Source organism: Notothenia coriiceps, unplaced genomic scaffold, assembly GCF_000735185.1.
Source record: "Notothenia coriiceps isolate Sejong01 unplaced genomic scaffold, NC01 NC01_scaffold00008972, whole genome shotgun sequence".
Taxonomy (NCBI): Eukaryota; Metazoa; Chordata; class Actinopteri; order Perciformes; family Nototheniidae; genus Notothenia; species Notothenia coriiceps.
Window position 1 is genome coordinate 19,780 of NW_011341673.1, and position 19,306 is coordinate 39,085.

A 19,306-nucleotide genomic window follows, 5' to 3' on the forward strand; every position below is an offset into this window, starting at 1 on the left:
ACAGCCCCTTTTTTCACTTGATAGATATCAGCTTTGAGCTTACATCGAGTGCCCTGAAAGAACGTCAATAGTGTCTCTATCACTGTCTATTCCACAGCTTCGAATCACTGTCAACACTTCCTAACAACACAGGAAGCAAAGCCACTAGCAAAACCTGATTAAAGTAGAAAAATGCAGCAGGTTTGAATTATTTATTCAGGTTTTATTTATTTTTTAAATTATCTACATCTACTGTATAAATCATACCAGAGAAATGAAACAAAAAATAATTTCCCTCATCCCAGTCACAGCGCATACATTATTTGATAAAGCCGAACAGTACGTTACCACATGCATGTTATGTTTCAGCATCGTTGTGCATACACAGTACAGGATACAGCACAGACAGACAGGCCACAGACAGGACATTCAACACAGTTTCCAAAAGGTATTTCATCTTTGTGCAAGGCACAGTTCATCATTTTCATACAAGGTGTGTCGTACAACTAGCTACACTCTGTGCAGAGCAAGACTGAGATTTCTTAAGACACCTAATGCACTGTCAATTGCAATGATTTACAAAACAGTGGAAGCGTTTCACACTAATAAGCACAGAATCACAAGCATGCAGAGACAATACAGTAACAGTCTTTATCTTTCCATTTTTTTGTACAGAATAATCACTTTATAACACCTACACGTACAGTATCAATATGGCTGAGAACAAGTCTCCCTTGGCACTGCGACTATACACTAGTTTATGGAAAAGTCAGCTTATATCGGTCATTTTCACCTTTGGTGCCAAACACACAGCAGACTACATCTACACTGTTAAGTTTACTGTTGAGTTTCTGTGTATATACTGTAAGACAGAAAAGACTGGATAAAGAGGTATTAGAGTAAATACAATAATGACCATAGGACAGGCTGGAATTGTAATTCTTCCCCCTTTTAGCAGCTACAGAGTATCACAGCCTTTCCTGTTTAGTGAGAGAATTAAGAACATTAACAGTTTCAAGCCTTCATATACAGTAGTATTTCTCACTAAAGCACAGAGAAGAACCTTGAGTTATCTGTGTGCTTAAGCGTACAGTCACTGCCATTTAATTTACAAAAGGAGTAGTGGGGGGTGCCTGTGAAAGGTGCTGTTTGGAGCTACATTACCTGTTGGTTCCTGAGAAGTTTTTTCGGGGAGATTTGTGAAACCTTGTCGAAACTGAAAGTCCCTGTCAATCACAGTTCCACCACAAGCTAATGATTCGACTCATTGAAATATCCCAAGTGCATAATTCATGCACCTCTATCTCCATCCTTAACCATACTTTTGATCTAACTATTTGCATGGTTTAACCTTTTATAACTGAAATTGTTTATGCCTACACAGTACTGGCCTAGTCGTGGCAATAATAAGTATATTGATTGTTAACATGCTTGGATAGTGACAGCTGCTGTCACAGTAATCCCCGCCTCATGCAAATGCTGTGCGCTGCCATTGGCGCTGCAGTAGAATACCTGAGGCCACTGTTTCTCATCAGTAACTGGGTCAATAGAAATATGCCTCTGGCCCGGCTACTGCTCCTCTGAAACATCTCCCACTTAATTAAGTCTCGGCATGGCTGTTGCACAACTGTTGCACCCAGAGGCTGATTCATGGAGAGGAGGCCAGTCTTAAGTCCTGCTTGTTAAGACTGAGTGCAGTTGTCCTGTGCATTTCCTAAGTGTGGGTGAAGGTTTTTCATCTCCACTCACCGAATACAACTCCGAGGAGCTACGTGGCATCTCAGCAGCAATACAGAGAAGTTATGTATAATATATATATTCAGATTCATAGGCTGCCGCTACCCTCAGAGTCTTTTTGCTTGGAGTATTATTGTTCTTCTTTTTTTTTTGCATGAAAATATTTCAAAGAGCACACAGAGGATCTCGCTGCACTGTCCAGCTTCCTCATCATGTGAAGTACTTGCAGTTTGTAGAGTCGATAACACAGTAGGGTGAGCACTTGAGCTGACCATATGACCTGCAAATAACATGAGAAACATCACTTTTTGTTAAACATGGCAACATAACATTTCTCACAGTTGTATAGAGCTGGTTAATATGTTGATGTTATATAATAATAATAATAATAATAATAATAATAATTCATTTATTTTATATAGGCGCCTTTCAAGGCTCTCAATGTTGCCGTACAAACACATAAAAAACAAGACACAACTTACATAACACCAGCATAAGAAACATAAACAAGACAATGCAGTATATAAATCAATCAAATAAATAAAACGGAGGATGTGTGATGGATAATGATCAGGGTGGATATGCAAGTGTGAAGAGATGTGTTTTGAGACGTGATTTGAAAATGGGGAGAGAGTCAGTGTTGCGGATGTCAGGTGGGAGAGAGTTCCAGAGGCGGGGTGCAGAGCGGCTGAAGGCTCTAGACCCCATGGTGGTTAAACGGAAGGGGGGTGCAGTGAGGTGGAGGGAAGCAGAAGACCTGAGAGTGCGGATGGGTGTGTTGATGTGCAGGAGGTCGAATGAGAAATCATTATATTGGATTATTATGTTCTTAGATTTGGAATAGTGTTGTCCTTGCCTGGTTTTGAAGGATGCATTAAAGTAAAGTAATATCATTTCTGAACTTTACAGATACTATACACTAGCTGTTTTTTTTATTTGCTTTTACCCACTTACTGAAGACTATTAAACACCTGGGGCCTCATTTATAAAGCCTTGCGTAGGATTCACGTGGGAAGGTTGCTTACTTAGGACAAAGCAAACAAATACGCACAGACATTTTCCGATGTATAAAACACTGCGTACCTGCCGGTTTCCCTTTATAAATCACAATCAACTCGAAATGCGGCACAGCTATTGCGGGCTTGACGTAACGCCCATTGACTATAAATAGTCAAAGAAACGCTCCGTATTAATATTCATTTTGACTGAATGCATGAAGAAGATCGCAGGAAATTACGACAGAACAGCTAAAAAAGACATCTCACACCGTGTCAGATGTTGGTTCTTTTGGGAAGGTGGAGACAAATCACATTGTTCGGTGGATGCAGTTTGAACCAGAGTAACAGCATGGAGGTCAGATCGTCACCAAAATAAATAAATAAGTGGTCCGAAAAAAGTTAATGACAAATACACATAACCTTCCTCAGGCAGTGGGTTTGTACCGGGGACAGGAGACACCCCCTTGATGAGAAACTGTAAGAAAGTATCGGGGGATCCCTGCGGAGTGGAGTCATGTTTATTTTTTTATTTGATGGGTTGTGTTCCAGCTGTCAATCAGCTGTGCGCAGCGTCTCCACTGCAGCCCCCCCCCCCCCCCCCCAATATGTGATATTTGAATCTGATAATCGAGTTGTGTTGAGTTGTATACTGTGCTTACCCTGGAAGATATGAATTACATGTCTGGTATCCAAAGTCCTTTCCATCACACTCCTCAGCCCCCTCATAGCGGTATCCGTCTCCGCAGTAGGCGTGTTTACACTCTGTGGTAAGGGGAGACAGCAGAGGTGGAGGGGTCATGTTATATGCGTTCAGCAAAGTTGAACTAAGGAGCTATTATAGACCACCGAACATGACTTACTGACGCAGCCGTCCGTGACGACTCTGTTGCTGTCATCACACTGCTCCCCGGTGGAAATCTGCACAATCCCGTCACCGCAGTAACCCTCATCATCAGGTGCGTTTTCCATTGACTGGAACGGCGTCATTGGGAATGGGAAAGTCTAAAAAGAGTTTAAAACATTGAAAAAAAAAAAGAAAACTGCTTTTAAAGTAATTATTTGCAAACAATATGAAACAAACTCATTTTGCTGAATGCAATGATACCTGGATCGGCAGCCAGCCATCAATGTCTCTGAAATAGAGAGATCTCTGGTCTTTGCGGAATGCCAGAGCATTATCTGTGTGAAGGCGCTCCAGTTCCTCCTCATTGCTTACAACAAATATCTGAGTGAAGAAATTGATGTGGATTTTGAAATCAAGGCCCATTGAAATGCAATTTTGAGATATGGAGCGTCAACATTTAATATCTAATATGGCAGTATTCATCTCAGAGCAACATCCATGTCCCTCACAGGCATAATTTTATCTCAAATTTTTTTTATCATTAATACATGTACGCAAAATGTATTAAAACTTAACAATACTTGTTTTGTTTTTTAAACTCCTAGGTTAAAATAACATGTAGTTACAGTAATCAGAGGTTTTACATACATACAGTATATTCGTTTTTTGGATTTGATTTGTCAATATCAAAAGTAAATTACAAAAAACTAAATATAGCATATTAAATACTCACCGCAGGTACTTTAAGATAGTTTCCTCTGGAAGGATAATCCTCAATTGGAGAATTACTGAGAGAGCCGCAGCTACACTTTCCAGGAGACCCCGGTGGACCACGAGCCCCCTTTGTTCCAACCATGTACAGTCCTAAACATACACATAAATATAGAGAGATATTGTATTAAAAGACAAAAAGCTTAACATGTAACTGAAGTGAGTAGCTGTGTTAAAGTGTAGAGTAACTTGTAGAAATAGCATATGTCATGAAATGTAGTATCCTGAATTAATCTATTAAGAAGTAAAAGCAACCAACTTCACTCTGAAATGTGATCAAGATAACAAATGAAATGTTAAATGTATTTATCTGGTGACATTAATTATGTAAACAGCAAAAAGGCTTGTCATCTGTGAATCCATTTTAGCCCCATGATGTCATGAACACAGCCTCTTGTTTCACCTTGGGAGATAGCGTTTCTCTGGTGCTAAATCTGACCACCGGTGTTACACTGGTCCAAAGCTGACACAGGCTTTGCTGCCTCTCACACTGCTAGCACAGCTTTTCCCTACTCAGCGAAAGTGTAGGGCCACACACACCAATCACTTCAAAGTGGACGCAGGAAAATTAATGTCCCTGACTGAACTGAACAATGTTTATTATTATGTTATAATTTAAAAGTAATCAAGAGTTTTAAATCTGTTAGAAAATGAAAAGGGTCAAAGTTCTCACCTGTGGCAGGGGAACCCGGAGGACCAGGGTGGCCTGGAGTCCCCTGAGGGCCTGCAGGTCCCATAGGACCAACACCACCCGTGTCTCCTTTCCCTCCCTGCAACAACATCAACAAATACACAGTATGGTTCAATCGAAAAGGTAAAAACTAAAACTAAATCCTGACTGCGTACAAATAAAAAATGACATTTAAAGAGAAATCCTTAATAATAATAATAATAATAATAATAATAATAATAAAGTGTATTTAGTATAGCACCTTTCACATAAATAGATTTCACAAAGTGCTTTACAAGAAAGAACAAAAGTTAAAATAAAGACCACAGAAACATGAATACAATAACAACATGAGGCAGAAATGTAAGGTCAACATAAAAACAAAAAACAGACCACGTGGAGTCCTGAAAGGAACAAACATAAGAACAGAACACATCACACACATCTCAAGTAGAAACAAAAGCCAATGTAAAAAGATAGGTGTTCAGTAGTTTTTGAAAAGCTTCTACAGAGACTGCAGAGCGGATGTCAATAGGGAGAGACACACCTCTTGATAATTACAGGCAAATGTATAACTGTATTTAGGGCTGTTTTGAAATAAAGCAAAGAGAATGTACACTAACTCCTCACCTGCTTGCCTCGCTTCCCTGGTCGGCCAGTCGGTCCTCTGTTTCCTGAGATCCCAGGTTCTCCTTTCGGACCCATTTCTCCCTGCAAAAACAATCATATCAACTCAACATTCAACATGACCACATTTAAAAAGTTGTAATACTGTGGAACAAATGTAAAGCTCTTTCTTGTTTGAATTTATTTCTTACTTTCTGTCCAAGCATTCCTGGGAAACCCATCACACCCTGTGGACGAAGAACAGTAGAGGATAATATAGCATTCAGCAGATAAGGCACAATATGGCTGCTATGGTAACAACCCCTGCTGCTGATCAACTCTGCCCACCTTGTCGCCTTTTCCTCCACTCTCACCACGATCTCCTCGAGAACCCTGATGGAGCACATTGTGTTATGTTGGATATGAAGAGTTCATTTCAAAAATCTGATTTAAGCAAAAAAGACAAATGAAACATCCAACACTGGTTGAATTGATTTTCCTTTATTAGTTACACAAAAAAAGCATGATTTAGGAATACAAATATATACAAAGATATCAGTAATTGCAAATGAATATCCAATTAAATTTGATGTTAAATAATAATAAAGGAAGGAATGACATACCTTTTCTCCTTTATAACCAGGTAAACCCTTAAATTAAAGACACAAAATATGTAAGATTAAATAAAGCAGTGGGAAAGTGAGATCACCCTACATCGCTGCAGTTCATAATGTTTCTCATACCCTTGGCCCAATCGGTCCTCTGGCTCCAGGTAATCCCATAAGCCCTGAGTCTCCTTTCTCCCCCTGACAAACAATAGAGAACATTAGGAATAAGACACATGTGGATAGGCTTCATTTATTTGGATGCATGTCCCAAAGTAGAAGTAATTGTTTTACTATTTCAATCAAGCATTCATATAGAAAAACTATCACTCACCTACTCCACCTTGTGTTGGCCCTTACTGGTCTCATGTCACTTAATATATGATTCTACATTATGAGATCTGACTTACTCACTTTGGGCCCACTTGGTCCAGGCCATCCAGCTGGTCCCAGTTTCCCAGGAAGCCCAGGGGCACCCGTCCGACCCTATCCGGAGACATCCATTTCAACACATGATCTCAGATATAAAAACACATTATAAAACAAACACTGCGCCAGCTGAACAGGCAATTATGTGGTTATAAAATCAGGGCTCCTTATGCCTTTTAGTTTTGCAGATTAAAAAAAGAAAAGCAATGTAAGTGGAGGATTTGCTGCATAAGCTGACAGCCTGCCTGCTACAGTATTTATCAAACGCTGCTGCACATGTAGGGGGAGAATGACTCTAACGAGCCCTGTCACTTTGCTCTCTTTAATTAAATGATGGGCTGTATATAGAACAGGAGCCCGTGCTTGTGGGAAGTAAAATGATTTATGACCTGGCTGAAGCACTAAGCTAAATTGCACTGCAGTGCTGCAAAGCTGCTCAGTCAGGCCACCCGCCAGGGAGGCTCTCCCACTGGGACGCTTTCGATGCTCGCCCACAGTGGCCGATCGTTTAAGGAGGTCACTTAGCAATCAAGCTGTGTGGGCTTGTTTCTGCTCTCCTAATGGAGAGGGAGGAACATCTGACAGAGAGGTATGATGCTGGGTGTCTTAAAGGAGTAAAGTGGGGAGATATGCTGCTTCTCAGTGAGAGGAGACCATCCCTCTGTCTTTATAACAGCCTGTCTCCTTCGCATCATGTCAGTGTTTCTGTGCTGTCTCTTGTCAAGGTTATTCTAGCACACAATTCCTTGATGTACACAACAGGCCCTGGCAGCCCTCTGAGTTACAGCTCGCGAGGAGGCGGAGGCTCTGCATCTCATACTTGAGTAAATCCACTTAGCGGAGAATATAGAGTGATTAATGGAGACTCTCACCTTTTGCCCAGGTCTTCCGATTTCTCCCTGACAACAGGATGCGGAGGAGGGGACAAGGACAGCATCCATTTAATTAACTTCCAGCGAGCATTTTTCAGTCATGTGCAACAGGTCGATAAACTTGACTTTACAAAATAATGAATAGATTTAAAATGTATATCTATTATGTTAACTGCTTACCTTCTCTCCGTTGCCCCCTTCTATTCCAGGTAAACCAGGTGGACCCTGATGAACATAACAAAAACAATCAAATGATGGCATATGCTCATAAATCTCAGAGATATCCATCTAAATGAGTTTTGTTCCACCACAAAGTCATGTTTGCTTCTGGGAGGACACAGCGGCAGTTCCAATTAGCTAAAGGCTGAGTGGCCACTATTGATTTAAAAAGTGCCTTGAGGGTCTCTTTTGATAAACGGGAACGCTGCTGCAGTCCAGTGGGTGCTGTAACAGCCTGAGATGGGCAAAGCGCTACCAATCATTTGGTCAATCTGCTTCTCGCTTACAAAATGCTGGTTTAACAGAGGATGAGGTTGGATTTGCAAGCCCCTATTAAACCAAAACGTCTTTCAATCTTTCACCACCAAAGTACACAAACACATGGGCACATGCTTGTGTTGGTAATCCCTGGAATTTACGCGACCCAGTATGCCTTTCCAGGCCGACAGCTCTTCGGATAGTTTCTGAGAATGATGTGTGGGCCACTGGCAGCCAGTGGAAAAAGGCTATTTGTGTCTGAGCTAAATGTAGAGCGTTAATGGGTCGCTGTGTTGCACTGGCCAGAGAAATCCCCATCTTCTGCTTTGCAGGAACTCTCAAGTTGAAGAGGATATTGGGCTAATATGTTGTTGGAGGACTAATTCTCAACACCTTGAAACCCCAGAGACAGTCTGTGATTCAGTCATACTGACAGCCAACAGTAAGTCCAGTTGTGGGAGGTGTGTTGGAATGGTGTAATGATGGTGATGCCAGATCTAAAAAACATGATTAATTCTGTGATGAAACATGATGCGTGGGAAGAGTCTGGATCCTACCTGAGGTCCAGAGGGGCCAGCGGGCCCTGTGAATCCCTGTATGCAGGAAGAACCTTTATGACCATTGCCTGGCTTTGATTCACGACCATCAATCTCTTCATTCTGTAGAAAAAGAAAAAAAGGTATTTCTTTTACAGCTTTCTAAGTATTGTTTAGATTGTTTATTATGTTTGATGTTGATAAAGGTTGTCAAATAAATTAATGTCTGGACTTCATAACAATGCACATTAAAGGCCTTTTTTAGCCATGTCTTCCTGCAGATGAGTGTTGAAATGATGTTATCCGGGGGTCAAGACAAATTAAGTGTGGGGCGGTTTGGAAATCATCCAAGGACATATAAACAGTAAGATATACCACGATTGAAAGTCACATGACTTTGACTCACATGACCGTTGCGGCGCCAAAGAGCAGGGGGTGGAGGAAATAGTGGGGGTGGAGGCGGACTCAGTAAACAGCATGGGCTGAATCTCCCCTGCTGCTCCTCGGACCTGAGAGCTGGACAAGGTGTGCATGCAGTCAGTGATGACAGTGGTCAGAATTAGAAGGAGACAGTCAGAAGAGGTCATGTTTATCAAAATAAGAAGAGCAATGCTTAACTAATGACACATGGACATGCACTGGCAACTGAGGTACATGCATTGTGACTAATATCACAAATATACAGTACAAATGTGACAAGTCAAAGAGGTGTAAACATGCATGAGCAGCATAAGCAAGAGGGGAACAGGTGCAATATGAAATAATGACACCCATCCAGCAGAGTTCTCAGAGCGGGATACAGATATGAAGAGTCTGTGCCTCTTACTGAAGGACTGGAGCTAGTCTCGCTATTTATAGAGGCATTTACAGTCTAATACCTCATGGGCGACAAGAAAAATAAAAACAAGCGTATTTCTCAAAGACACTGAGCTCAAAATGAATCCCAAAGCTAGACATTTTGTATCCATGCTTCTACAACCAACTCTCTAAGCAACTGTTCATGCATAGTACTGTATGTACAGTACAAACACAAACGCACACAGGGGCAGGATTTTTAGATTCTTACCTGCTGGGATTGACATGAAGTTGTCCAGAAAAGAGGACTGAGCCAGGCCATAACAAAACAAAAGAGGCAGATACAGTCCAAGTGTTAGAAGAGTCATGTTGATCCAGATAGTTGTCTGACTTTATTTCTGAGCCACAGCAGCCCTTACACACTGCCTTTCTCTCTCCCTCTCTCCTCACTGTGCTCTCCCTCTGCTCCCCTCCCTCTCCGCTCGCTCTGTCTCCTTTACGCCCTCCGAAGAGGGGACGCCTTTCCTCTGCATCAGTGTGCGCTAAAATTACAGAAGACAGCCGCCAGCTGCTTCGAGTGCCAATATTAGACCTTTACAACTGCAGGGGGTGCCTTTTGTTGTTTCCACTGCTCTCACAGGGAGACTTACTGTATCATGACTGACACATAGGATTCTGCATGAGGTGTCATCTGTACATCCTGAGACAACAAGTGCATCAGTCGGCTGTTCTTTGTATTTATTAGTCATTAGTCATAGTTACCATTTAATCCCAGCAGGATTGGTTTTAATGCCCAGTCTCTCCGACTAAATTAAAGTGGCTGCTTTTCTAATGAGGCTCTTTGGGGGCTGAGAGATCTACAAAAACAACAACTAGAAATACAAGTAACTTTCATTTACACTTAAACTATAGTGATATAAATAAATATTTTGCTTGTCGACAACTGAACATAAATGATTAAATTAAATCTGGAGGAGATTGTAAGAAATAATGCAAAGTGATAATAACTCATACACAATCTAATAAGAAAATGATCACACTGTGGACTCTCTCAGAAATATCTAGATATTTCATAAGATTGCCACTCCTGCTTCTAAAAAGCCCCTAACCATGTTTAAAGATGTTTCTGACCATGTGTGAAACCAATGGAGGCTATAAATGTGTGCTGTATAAAAACAAATGGAATTGATTGAATTATTTTGCAGCACTGAGCAGACCATAAAATCACTTTCTTAGCGTTTTAATGTTTTCATAATCCATATGCTAAATGTTTGACTACATAAATGGACATCTTTGAGACTCAATCTATGTTCATTGCATATTGGTATTGTGAGCCTTTAATTTCTTTAGACAATTTCCAAAATTTCTGAATGAAACTACCAGTCCTAAAACGACAAAGCTCTTACAATTTTAATTTAGATATTTCGTACATATGTTTTATTGTAATTATAGTATCATTTTTTATTGTATTTTTCCCTTCTATTCTAGAATTATGTTTCTTCATTTTCCAAATGCTTTTATTTTTTCATTTGAACTAGTCTTACTATGTTTATGCACAAAGCTAATTCCTTGCATACCAAAAGAATAGCAATAAAACTGATTCTGAGGTTAATAATATTTCATATTAACTATGTGAAAAGAAAATGGATAAAGATTTCAAACAAAAAAATAAAGACAAATAACATTAAGTGTATGTGTACATTTTTTTAATTAATTATTTAGTTATTTGTAATACTACTGTGTAGTAAGAATTGATTAAGAAAATATTCCGTTATTTCATGGAAACAATCACAAAAAGCTACAGCAGCTTTATAACGATCCAGTTTGAGTTTCCATAAGGAAAACGGTCATTGCTGTTCTGATAATGTTCTGGACAGAGGAGGAGGCAGATCCCTCGTTCAGTCTATAGGTTGGAGCGTGTGAGCCAAGGGAACTCCTGCAATACAAACAACACAGCATTACATTAGACCTTAGGTTACAGAGCTACTGTATATGAGGGAAAAGTCCTCCCCTCTCTAAAACAACCTGAAAATGGATAACAGTCTCGAGGCAAACAATAGGCTAGCACACCTAATAAGAGGACAAGTCTCTCTCGGGGCCACAGAGAGCGCCATGTATACAGCCCTCAATACAACCTTCAAACATGTCTGCAAAGGGTTGCGTAGATACATTCAACATAAACACAGAGGGCCTTGCTTTCTAATTATGGGGACCCTGAAATAGAAAGGTCAGGTTGGTGTGAGGTGGAGGGATTGTGAGAGGAATACAACAGTTCTGCAGTGCACCTGGAGTGTGTGGATTACTACTCAGTAAGGCATGTCAGCCATGCAGCTAGAAGGATGAGGCCAGAGCCAAGTAAACACCAAACCGTTTGTTGCTCTGCACTCATGACCGAGATGCTGCTGCTTTTAATCTCGCCGGGCTTTGCTGCTGCGACTGTCAATGTCATCGGGGTCATTGTTCATCTCCTTTCTGTACTTCTGTCTCAGGGGGAAACAGGTAAATATGAGACATCAGGTCACAATTTCCCGTGTTCTAAAATCACGTCATGTCTGGAGTGGACCATAAAAGGAATCAATTATTGTGTTAAGAAATAACTTAGACCTCAATTGTTATGACCGCTGCCACGTTCCTGACCCTTTAATCTTGTCTCTCTAGAAGTCTGCAAAAGGGATGTATTTGAGCAGCTTTACGTCCTGTACATGTCCAATCGACGAATGCACAGAAATCTGGGCATTTGGTTTCAGCCAGGGATATTAATGGTGAAGCTAATTGGGTGAGTATTCTGTTCAAACCGTCAAAATGTACGGTATCTGTTGGTGGTGCCATCCCCCTCTGAGAACGACTATCTTTATTAACATGCAGATTTCACCTTTGACAAATTAATTCCAAGTGTCCTTGGTTGAGGCATTGACCATTACTTGAGAAAAGCACAACGGTGTTTTCGGCAGCAGGAAAGTGGTGTTTCAGCATCATTCACTCACAACCACAAGAGGGCATGGCATTTCAACAGGATCTATGCTTATAATTGACTGCCTGCCATTCAAAGGACTCCAACTTCAAAATAAAACTTGAGTGGATTCTTTTATTTTGACATGAACTTCTCATAGAGACTGTGATGACTCTACTGTATATATTCCTGACCGGTGGCAGTTACCTGCTGTTTCCTGTCGGAAGAGGGGTCGATGAGCACGTTGAGGAGACTTGGTTTCTCCCAGTCACTCAGGCTCTGCTGTAAAGCATTGCGCAGCTCCTCCACCGTCCTCACCAGGTACCCTCGACCTCCAAATGCTGTCATGACCTCATCATAGCGTGCCTCAGGTAGGAGGGTCACAGGAGGGGCTCTGACAAGCAACATAAGGACATGAGATACATTTCATTACATCACAGTTGATGACATGTAGGAAACTATTACAGTGAATAGTCAATTGCTGGGACTGATGTTGTGGGACTCACATAGTGGTCAGATCTCCCATTTTTTCCATTTCTTTCCATGTCTCAGGATCCACTCCGCTGTAAATACCATTGTTATTGACCACAATGATGACCACAGGGAGACTATACCTGTAAAGCAAAACAGACAATATGCAATTAAGTAACAGTGGGGTATTGAAGTGTATAGAGTATGTGGGGTAGAAAGGGAGGAAACCAACCCACCGGCACATTGTTTCTACTTCCATGCCAGAAAATCCAAAAGCGCTGTCTCCTTCCACACAGACTATCCTCTGGTTTCTGTTCTCGCTCCTCTCCACAGCCGCTGCGGCTATAGCAAAGCCAAGGCCTACTCCCATTGTTCCAAATGTACCAGCATCCAACCTGCACATCAACAGGATTAGCGTACAACCTGATCCCATATTAGGTACTTCGCTTCAACAAATACATTTTCCAGTTGGTATCAGTATTCAAACCTTAGAGTCTCTTCCCTTAAAAGCCTTTGGCACAAATCCTTGTAAAGCATAATCTTTACATGAGAAGAGCTCCGACAATATTCCACAAAGTCTTTCAGATGCCTACTGTAATACCATGTCTGTCTTCTTTTCTATCTACATTTGGGGACATATAACATAATCGACTAATGTGTGTCTTTATGTGCCGTTACAATAAAACTGCCTTGCCTGTGTCGAGGTAGGTAGTTGTTCAACATAGTGCGTCCTATGTCCATAGTGTTTGCTCCCTCACTGACAATGATACAGTCCTGTGGCAGCAGCTGGGACACATGATGAAACACTGTGTAGTAGTTCATGGGCACAGTCGACTGAAGAGCCATCGCCTGTGGATAGTGAGGGGGAAAGAATGCACGAATAATAATACATTGAAAATAGTGACAATATGAAAAACAAGTTGAGCAACATTATCATTCAAAATGGAGTCTAAATTCACCTTGGATATTTTTGCATTAGCTGCAATTTTGTCCTTCAGTGTGCCCCACCACTCTGCATCAGAGGAATATTTCCAGCCATCTTTATGTACGCCTTCCAGAAGCTGAAAAACAAGCACACAAACAAAGAATCAAAGACATTTCCACAAACACACATATGAGCTGTAAGGATATATTTAATGCACAACAAACATAAGCACACAAAGAAGAGGGATTCTTCAGAAAGAGTATGTGGGCCCGCTGAGTTGTAGTTACCTGTGTGACAATAGCGTTGATGTCTCCCAGGAGAGCAACAGCAGGCCTCACATTGTTTCCCATCTCCTCAGGACAAAGGTCAACCTGCTCAAAGAGCACACTCTTGTTATCACAGCACACAATTTGCAGCAACAGAGTAACACAGTGGAGGAGATATGGCTCAAGAAAACAAATGAACTGCACTGGCACGACAATATTAAGATATTTTCACTTGCTTTTTGTTTTTACCAGTGAGGTATTTCTAGCATTAGGTGGTGTCAGAGGCAAAACTGATTTTCCACAAATAGACAATTTAGCCATTGCTCATTTTCAAACCTGAAGGATCTTGACATCGGGGTCAAATCTAGGTGGCTGACCAAAATGCAGCATCCAATTCAGCCTGGCTCCAAGCAGAAGCACAACATCAGCCTGGAGAAGAGCTCTGAGAAAGAAAAGAGGACGAGGTGGGGCAACATTGAGTTAAAACAAAAACTGTACATTAAAAAAAAATAAAAAAAAAAAAAAANTGAATGGTACAAGAAAGTTTAAGTGTGTGTGTGTGTGTGTGTGTGTGTGTGTGTGTTACAAACCCAGTAGTGCTCTGGTCCAGGCCCAGCCTCTGGAAGGATCTCTGATCATCTGAATTTCATCAATTACAGCAACTTCATCTATAAATAGAGATACACAAAACATGAATTAAATGTGAACTACATTTTTAAATACAAAGGACGGGGATGAATTTGAAAAGAGACAGCTCTTCACCATTCATTTTTAAATAGCTGATACAATCTGATAAGTTACAATTCAATGTCCAATAGAGAGATGTAGAGTTTTCTTGTATGCTATTAAACTAAAAGGTTTGTATGTATAGTGTTCACTTACAAGGTGTGGTGACACTGCACATCTCAATGGTACAGGCCACGTGAGCAGATGCTCGACCATCGGGGTCCATGAAGCTCCTCTCCTCTCCAGTGACCAGGTCACAAGGCACACCCTGCAAATACACACACACAAACAGATAAACACATGGGGCAATAGTCAACAATATGGTGTGGTGAGAAAGAGATTAAAGATGACTTCTTCACAGAGATGGAAAATGGAAAAGACAGGATCGACCGTTAGATACAAACTTGCTTTAATATGAAGTAGTACCCACTAAGACCTAAAAAGATTGATGTGTAAAAACAATGGTGTTTTGCTTTAAACCAAAGAGATGACAGAAGAAGACAAATACGTACTGCATTGTTGCTCTTTTCAAAGATCTCATGGGCCAGTAGTTTCAGGGGGCCGCAGTAAACTCCAGACCTGGCGGTCAGGAAGCGCTGGATGGCCTGGTAGGTTTTACCGCTGTTAGTGGGACCAGCATGGAAAATCACTTTCCTCTGGATAGCACGAGCATCAGGGTACCTGATTAAACAGACGTACACAAAAGGACTGTAATCACAAAGTCACACAGTGCAAGTTAAGACACACACATTCAGATGGTAAATAAAACCTACAGCCAGTAGAGTGGAGGAGCTTAGACGTTAAGTAGACGTCTGTCTTAACTCCAAGATGCATTTCGATGCAGAGGACAATTAAAAAAATTAGGACATAAATAGAATTTAGTGTTGCGCTTGTATATCTCAACTGATCAAAGGGGAAGACTCTCAACTCTCGGCAGTCTGTCAACTATTTGCTCTTACTCTCAAAATAAGCTGAAAAAATAGGCTGAAAAAATAGAAATATAAAGAAGGTGTAAGACATTGTAGAAGAGCTAAATGTCCACTAGCCGTGATGCTAATATATGCAGTGTAATGAAAGCTCGTCGAATGCCTTCAGCCTTCAGGAAGTGTCCTATGTTAGAGCTGCTATGTGACAACCATAGTTTTGTCTGGCATTGAAAAGGGATTTCAGATTTGTCTGACTGAGTAAATGAGAACATTTGGGATGCCCTTCATTGAGATGCACTGAGAATCATTGACAGGTGAACTTTAATCAAGTCCGATTGTGAGGCCAGTGAAGATGTATACCTGCAGATATCAGATGTATAAAGAACAGTCGTCTCTGTACTACGCACCAGTTGGCAGGAACTCTGAGGTCTGAGATCTTCCTCAGGTCGTCCATACAGTCCAGCATAGGAAAGATTTGCTTGGCATGACGCATAAAGTACGGATAGATGTCATCAACATGACCTGGAGAACAGAAATTAAGTTATTTAAAGTTTCAATGTCATTTATCAAAATGATCTATTGACAAACTCTATTTTGAGGTTTTATTAAACGTGAACACACCTGATCCGGCGCAGATGTCACTGAGGATGATGTGCAGATCGGCAGGAAGGAACAGCATTTCCAGAGCATTCTTCCTGAAGCTAATGAAGGCCTGGTGGAACAGACGAGCTGTACAGACAAACACACACACAAAATGATCACCACACATAGCATGCTGTTAGATTTCTGTCCATATCACTCCGACTTCAGCATTTTAAAACTTCACAAAATCTTTTGTGTGGTCGCCATTGTCCGTAGGTGTGTATTGTGTATGTTTATATGTGCTATCTGCATGTGTACTAAAGCCATGGGTACATTTATTTTCCTTCACTATGTAAGATCTGTATCTGTGGAGGAGTTACTTTCCTAACAGGGACTATACAGTATAGCGTATTGTATGGTAGGACCAAGGCAGCTGCAGTTAACGACGGCAGCTGCTACAGCTGCTGTTCAGCAACAGCTGGATCTCAGAGATGACGATTGACTCAAATGTGTGACCAGCAATTTACCTTCAAGTAAACTAGGGGTGCACCGAATGGGAAATTCTTGGCCGAAACCGATACCGAAAATAGGAAATAGTTGGCCGAAAACCGAATGCCGAAAATGATTAATAGAAATATATATAATGTATACATTTTTTACCAATGTTGTTCAGCTACCTGATTATGGAAAAAGACATGATTATGGCAAAACTTAACTTAAATAATAATCACTATTATGGGTCCATAAAACATTTATTCAGCACTTTTGAATGCATGCAGTACATTAATTCCAAGTCAAGTGCATTTTCTTTTCTCTGTAGGATAACTACAACAAAGTGCATTCAGAACAAAGCCAAGGTGCTTTAAAACTGCATAAACATCTAGGCCAGTAGGCCTACAACAAAATAGTGTAAATAAAGGCTATAACAGCCAGGCCTTCAACAACAAATGCACCTATAAGTTTGATAACCTAACGTGTTGTTGTGATGACGTAATCAAAACGCGGCGAAAAGCACGGCGCGCGACCATGCTCGCGGCTGGCTCACAGCCAACATGTCTGCCGCTTGGAGATATTGCAAAATATCAGAGAAAGAGGCGCGGATTGCGATTTGTAAAACGTGTTCAGCTGACATTTCTCGAGGGGGTTTAACTGCAAAGACTTTCACCACTTCGGGATTACTCCACCACTTGAAATCAAAACACCCGGACAAATATGCGGAGTATGATCAACGTAACCCTGTTCTCTGACATTCGGTGATATTTTTACGGTGCTAAAACCCTTTCGGCCGAAAGCCGAAAGTGCCTTTTTAACCATTTTCGGCCGATAATTTTCGGTGGCCGAATATTCGGTGCATCCCTAAAGTAAACCATTCACATGCACACATAAGACAACAAGCCATCATTCATGTACAGTATTGCCCTTTCAAGCAATGTGTTACATCAGACGTTTTTTGAAAACAAAGTATGAACAACTTATCATTTCTTACCATCAAGGCCATGGTCTGCTGCCAGCTTCTGCATCTCCTTCTTCTTATAAAACCGGTTCAGAACTTTCAGCAGTTCAGCTGAATTAGAGAAACACAATTAAGACAATTAGTTTGATGTCTATTATTACAAGAAAGCTAATAAAAAAAATACAGTGTTCAAAATACACATCTGAGGCATCTAAAGATAGCAAAAGCACACAAAAACAACCACTTAACTTTGACATACTTTACTTAGTGCTCACTGATGTAGTTATTATATTATTCATTATGCATATATTTACAACATTCACGTTTACATCACTTTAATAATATAATTGGCAATATTCTCTAATTTAACGTCTCCTAATACAATTTGTATTACATTAGTGGGGATTAAGGTGTGCAATACTGTGTACCACAACCTTACATTGGGCTTTGTGTTCATTATATATATTTTAGGCCTATTCTTTTATGTATTTCTCATTTTACTTTCCACTTTCTTGAACATATTTAATGAGCATTTTAGTTATTGTTCTCTATAATTTCACTTGAAACGTATGCTCATTTGGCACTTCCCTAAACTATATTCATGCAGTTGGCATTTGCAATACTGTGTATTAACATATTTTAGGCCTGATATTGGATGTATGTCTCAATTTACTTTTTGCAATACTGTGTATTAACATATTTTAGGCCTGATATTGGATGTATGTCTCATTTTACTTTTCACTTTCTCAAACATATTTTATGGGCATTGTTGGAGTCAGCCTGAGATACAAGATCTTCACAGCCTACGATCGCTTCACTGTGTTAGTAGTTGTGCACGTTTTGTAACAGCTCTGGTAAATGTACTCACTTCTATCGAGGGGCTGTGTCAGCTCCACCCCCACATCCCCATCTTCCGAGGCGTCAGCCTTCAGAGACACCGGGACAAACAGAGAGGTGTCAGGGGGTTTTGAAGAAAAGCTGTCTGATGAAACTGTTCTGCTGGAAACCTGAGAGCCATCCTGGTGTTTTCTGTGCAACAAAGCAGAGCCAGAAGACACAGGACAACGGGCAGCCCGGGGGATAATGTGCCGCTGAAGCCGAGAAAACAAGTGCAAACACCGGTTAGCTGACATCGCTGCGAGTCGCTTTTACCCCGGTTGTTAGCACCTTCTGCGGGCTATGTACAAAATGTGTGCTACTGTCGCTCCATGGTGTTTATCAGGTTTAAATATGTGGATTATATCACACCAGAAACTTCAAGCTGCACCAGAGGACGGTCAACACTCTTCCTGCTTACACGTGGGACAGGACCCGTCGAGATTTAGCTGCCCACAAATGTGCCTGTTTTGCGTTTTGACCATACAATGATTTGTGTTCAAAACACAATAAAAACTACTTGCTTAAATGAGCCAATACTGTTTAAAATTGATGAAATAACTTGTCATGATTTTTCCGATTGACATTGTGAAGAAAATGACGCATTTTTAAACAGGCCATTTATATGACTTCTATATAGTGTAAACCTAAGATCGTATATTGAACAGATATTATTCCTCTGCTAAATGACCCGCTTTCTTTTTACTTTGAGTAAAGGCTGATACCAAACCAAACTGTAAAAATACTCAACCCACGTTCAAATCCACCACTCAAATACTTAGTAAAAGTATTTTAGTAGGTATCAGAAAAAG

At 40.7% G+C, this 19,306-nt stretch overlaps 3 protein-coding genes across 3 annotated transcripts in view; all 3 read right to left on the minus strand.

The window, feature by feature from the left end:
* Positions 1–234: 234 nt before the first annotated feature.
* Positions 235–9,930, minus strand: colq (collagen-like tail subunit (single strand of homotrimer) of asymmetric acetylcholinesterase). The gene is made up of 17 exons (XM_010770565.1): positions 9,591–9,930; positions 8,931–9,040; positions 8,546–8,647; positions 7,692–7,736; positions 7,512–7,538; positions 6,625–6,696; positions 6,349–6,411; positions 6,229–6,255; positions 5,954–5,998; positions 5,818–5,853; positions 5,630–5,710; positions 5,003–5,099; positions 4,292–4,422; positions 3,820–3,939; positions 3,575–3,716; positions 3,374–3,476; positions 235–1,996 (listed from the first exon to the last, which is right to left on the minus strand). Exons 1-17 carry the CDS (start codon positions 9,685–9,687, stop codon positions 1,927–1,929), a joined length of 1,368 nt encoding a protein of 455 aa, XP_010768867.1. The 5' UTR covers positions 9,688–9,930; the 3' UTR covers positions 235–1,926.
* A 1,248-nt stretch (positions 9,931–11,178) lies between these two features.
* hacl1 (2-hydroxyacyl-CoA lyase 1) overlaps positions 11,179–19,306 on the minus strand; it is a 187,959-nt gene continuing 179,831 nt past the window's right edge. Inside the window, exons 10-17 of the mRNA XM_010770581.1 lie at positions 14,268–14,373; positions 13,953–14,036; positions 13,700–13,801; positions 13,435–13,589; positions 12,977–13,135; positions 12,776–12,883; positions 12,477–12,663; positions 11,179–11,255 (exon numbers count right to left, since the gene is read on the minus strand). Of these exons, the coding sequence (XP_010768883.1) occupies positions 11,223–11,255; positions 12,477–12,663; positions 12,776–12,883; positions 12,977–13,135; positions 13,435–13,589; positions 13,700–13,801; positions 13,953–14,036; positions 14,268–14,373 (934 nt within the window). The 3' untranslated portion in view covers positions 11,179–11,222. The remainder of the gene's footprint in view (positions 11,256–12,476; positions 12,664–12,775; positions 12,884–12,976; positions 13,136–13,434; positions 13,590–13,699; positions 13,802–13,952; positions 14,037–14,267; positions 14,374–19,306) is intronic.
* Positions 14,514–18,928, minus strand: LOC104944967 (ATP-dependent RNA helicase SUPV3L1, mitochondrial-like). The gene is made up of 7 exons (XM_010770580.1): positions 18,487–18,928; positions 17,652–17,729; positions 16,205–16,312; positions 15,991–16,105; positions 15,170–15,338; positions 14,814–14,925; positions 14,514–14,599 (listed from the first exon to the last, which is right to left on the minus strand). Exons 1-7 carry the CDS (start codon positions 18,749–18,751, stop codon positions 14,514–14,516), a joined length of 933 nt encoding a protein of 310 aa, XP_010768882.1. The 5' UTR covers positions 18,752–18,928.